At 25.3% G+C, this 3,768-nt stretch overlaps 1 protein-coding gene across 1 annotated transcript; it reads right to left on the minus strand.

Annotated features, from left to right (window-relative positions):
- Window positions 1-2,615: 2,615 nt before the first annotated feature.
- LOC105627084 (thioredoxin domain-containing protein 9) lies at window positions 2,616-3,584 on the minus strand. The gene is made up of 3 exons (XM_012208363.1): window positions 3,408-3,584; window positions 3,041-3,242; window positions 2,616-2,949 (listed from the first exon to the last, which is right to left on the minus strand). The coding sequence occupies exons 1-3, from the start codon at window positions 3,582-3,584 to the stop codon at window positions 2,678-2,680; spliced, it is 651 nt and encodes a 216-aa protein (XP_012063753.1). The 3' UTR covers window positions 2,616-2,677.
- Between the last annotated feature and the right edge of the window lie 184 nt (window positions 3,585-3,768).

A 3,768-nucleotide genomic window follows, 5' to 3' on the forward strand; every position in this document is an offset into this window, starting at 1 on the left:
TTTATGTGTTTTTTATTATTTTTTAAATTATATTCTAATATTAATTTTTAAATTTAGATTAGGAAACAAAAATTGAAAATTAAATTTGAAAATTTTTAATTTGTCAGACTATTATTTTATTTCAGAAAAGTATAAATTTGTATTAATTAGTTGTAACACAAGTATTTTTTAAATAAATTTACCATTGCCCAATAAGTATTAGATTAGCATAATGGGATTCCATGTATTAGATAAGCAGTGATAAACATAAAATCTAATATAATTTTTACATATTCTTATATGTGTATACGTACATCTCGCGCGCGCGCGCGCACGCACACACACACACACACACACACAACATGCATGCATTCACACACTCATAAAAGATAATGACGTTTCATATACTACTACCTACTTGTAAATATAGCGTGTTTTCAGCAACGGAATACAATCATACACTGTATAATACAGTAATAGCGTCCGACTTGTAAAATGTTGCTTTTCTATTTCAGAGTGAAATCATATACCTATGTCCGAATATAATCTTGAAATCTTTTATCAAAGTATTACTCCTAGAAAAATAAATGGTAATGTAAATGGTAATGTAAAAAATTTGGTGTTCGTAAAGTGATATAAAACGAGGACACATTTTAGCCGTGTATGATTGCATCGGTTATGTTATAGCTGAAAAACATGGAATCGTACACTGTGTTACACAGGGTTGCCTGTATACGTTGCTGGAAAACATCTATTGTCGTATCGTATGTTATGTTGCAGTGCTATGAAATACATATATTGTAAACGAGATATTTGTCTTGTAATATTTTTATAAGTAATGTTCATGATTGATCATATTAAAACTTTTTTAATACTTTATTTTGGTTTATATACATGACATTACTGCTATATTCAGTTTGAGCATTTCTACATACATCCCGATTGACTTAATATTTCAACAGTTTTTTAAATTAAAAAAATTAATGTTTTCTCCTAAAATGTAAGATCATAAATTTTCATTATACTGTAGATGAATTTAAACACATTAAACATTTAAACACATACCTTCTAATATATAAAAAATTAATACAATGTGTGTTGGTTGCTTTTTTCCATTGTGTGATAATTTTTTTTTATTATATAAGATAAACTACAAATATTTCGGAACATTTTAAAAGTTACATTATAAAATTAGTTAACTATGTATGACTTATCATTGCATTACTACTGTGATATTCTCCATAACTTGTACAGCAATCTCTCATGTTTCGCAATAGAATCTGCAAATAAATTACAGTTTATACACAATACATGAAAATTACTTTCTTTATTTATAATTCCATAAATTAATTTTCGTTTTAATTTTTATCATAAAATTCAAAAAGTACCATATCTCTTATTTGTATGAAATTATTCTTGTGAATATAAAGATTAAATGTATGTTATAATTATTTATACATTGTCTCAAAAATTTTTAAGCTTTTTTTTTTATTGTAGAATGACTCTGTTAAAATACAAAATTATTTTCTAGAAAATTTACTTTCTATAGAGTTGTATTTCTTTCTCTACGTTATTTATTTATTATAACATAAAAAATGGGAGTATGTTGAGAAAAATAATATAATAAAAAATGAATATAATCTCAAAAGATATTCTAATGCTTGATCAGCCAACCACCGTATTCACTTAATGTAATTTTCTGTGATTTTTTTCTTCTGAAATTGAAAATAAAGTTGAAAGGACATTAAAGTTCCCCGATTAATCGTCGCAGCCATAGTAGAATCATAATGTTTCCATGTTTTCACTTTACTTTTTACGATTATTTCTTGATTCATGAGAGATAAAAAATAGTTTCTGTCTATTTTTATAAGTTTAAATGCGATTATTTTATTTTTTTAAATTTTCTATTCATAGCTCTTCCATCTCTTTACTTACAAATGGCATACAAGAAATTATAATAAAGTATTTCTCAAATTATGAAATATATATTTACAATATAACTAAATAATTTATTTTGTTTAAATAATGAAAGAAGTTACATAAATATTATACATAAATATTAACATCTTTAATTGTTTATAATCTTTTGATTATTTATTATTAAAATATTTTAATTTAAATATAATTTAAAATATGATGTAGTATAGAGAATTATGATTAAAAAACTAGGTACATCCCCCAAGTATTAAAATATAAAATTTATTTGTTCACTTTATTATAAAAAAGCTTATTATATATTAAATGAAACAAAAATAATGTTCAAGTTTATAATACATAAGAAAAATGCAAATAAGTATGAATAGGACCCAAACAAAGCAAATAAGAGTACAACGTGATTGATACAGAATTAATAATATAAAACTTTTACTGATTTATTCTCATGTCATCCATGTTAAATGAATATTTCAATTCTCTTTGAGGATCTCACACCGATCAATTATAGAATGTGTCATCATTATAAAATGTATTCCATGTTACATCAAATGTACTCCAAAGAGACTCCAAAAAGAGTTGGAAAGTTCAATTAACATAGACGATATTAAAATAAATCAATAAAAGTTTTTATATTATTTACTAATGATAAATTACGCCGCGCTGTACTTTCATTTGCTTTGTCTGATTCCTATTGTTTTTAATTTCGAGAATCCACATCAAAGTTATATTTTTTAGATATTTCAAATAAATATACATAAATCTTTTATATCTGGATGCAGTCATCATCAGAATCATCCGAGTTGCGTCCCTTGATGGTCTTGGGTTTTGAAGGTTTAAATATAAATGGCTTCTTGCCAGTTTCTGATGATTCTTCATCATCATAATTGATCACACCAGATTGTGCAAGACGGCACTGCAATGTTTCTGTAGAAAAATCGTCACAGTTTCCTAATTCCGTAAAGCCCACGATATAATCCTTGGTTTTGCCATTCACAATTAACGCAATTGTAGGTATAATTCTAATACGTAACCGTTCTATAATTCATAAATATATATTACTAATAGAGTTAAATACACTTCATATTGCTATATTGCTAAAAATAACAGAAAAATGTTTCAACAATACCAGTCAAAAAGGGACATCTTTCAACATTTAGTTTACAAAATCTTGCTTCAATATGTTTCTTTGCAAGAATCTTAAAATGTTGATCCACTATTTTACATCGTGGAGAATCATCTTTATAAAATAAGCAAACTATATTCTCTGACTTTTTAGATACTTCAAAAAATTCTTTCTCATCATATAACTCGGCATATTCTCCATGACCCTATAACAATATGAAGTTATATATATATATATATTTTATTATGTATTATTTTGTATAAATTATACAATTTAGCATAAATTTATATACATATTCCTAATATGTACAATATTTAAGAATTCTAGTATTAAATATTCTGAAACAAATAAATATGTCAAGGCACGTTACCGAAACTAGCCAATTCTGCTTCTGTTTTTGCATTCGTTTGAGCTCATTCAGTCTATGTGCACGTAATTTTTCATAATCATTGATATCAAAATTGTCTAATTTGTCTAATTCTGCATCCAACTGCTGTTCAACATGATTGGCAACTTCTATGACTTTTTGTTGAAGTACAGCCTCCATATTGCTGTCAATTTAGAAAAATGACTTATAAATACCTTCTATGTTCATTATTTTCTTATCGAAATGTCATAAATAAATGAGATACAATGAGATACAACAAATTACAATGCAAAACTGCTTTTCATATATATGTATGTGTGTGTATATATATATATATATATATATATATATATATATATATAGT

This window comes from Atta cephalotes (genome assembly GCF_000143395.1).
Source record: "Atta cephalotes unplaced genomic scaffold scaffold00008, whole genome shotgun sequence".
NCBI classification, from domain to species: Eukaryota; Metazoa; Arthropoda; class Insecta; order Hymenoptera; family Formicidae; genus Atta; species Atta cephalotes.

Bases quoted from the DNA above. Each gene is read 5' to 3' on its own strand.
- LOC105627084 (XM_012208363.1), bottom strand. From the start codon at position 3,584: ATGGAGGCTGTACTTCAACAAAAAGTCATAGAAGTTGCCAATCATGTT. The intron at 3,243-3,407 runs GTAACGTGCCTT...ATATTGTTATAG, and splicing joins AGCAGAATTGGCTAGTTTCG to GGTCATGGAGAATATGCCGA. The intron at 2,950-3,040 runs GTATTGTTGAAA...TATGAATTATAG, and splicing joins AAGATGTCCCTTTTTGACTG to AACGGTTACGTATTAGAATT.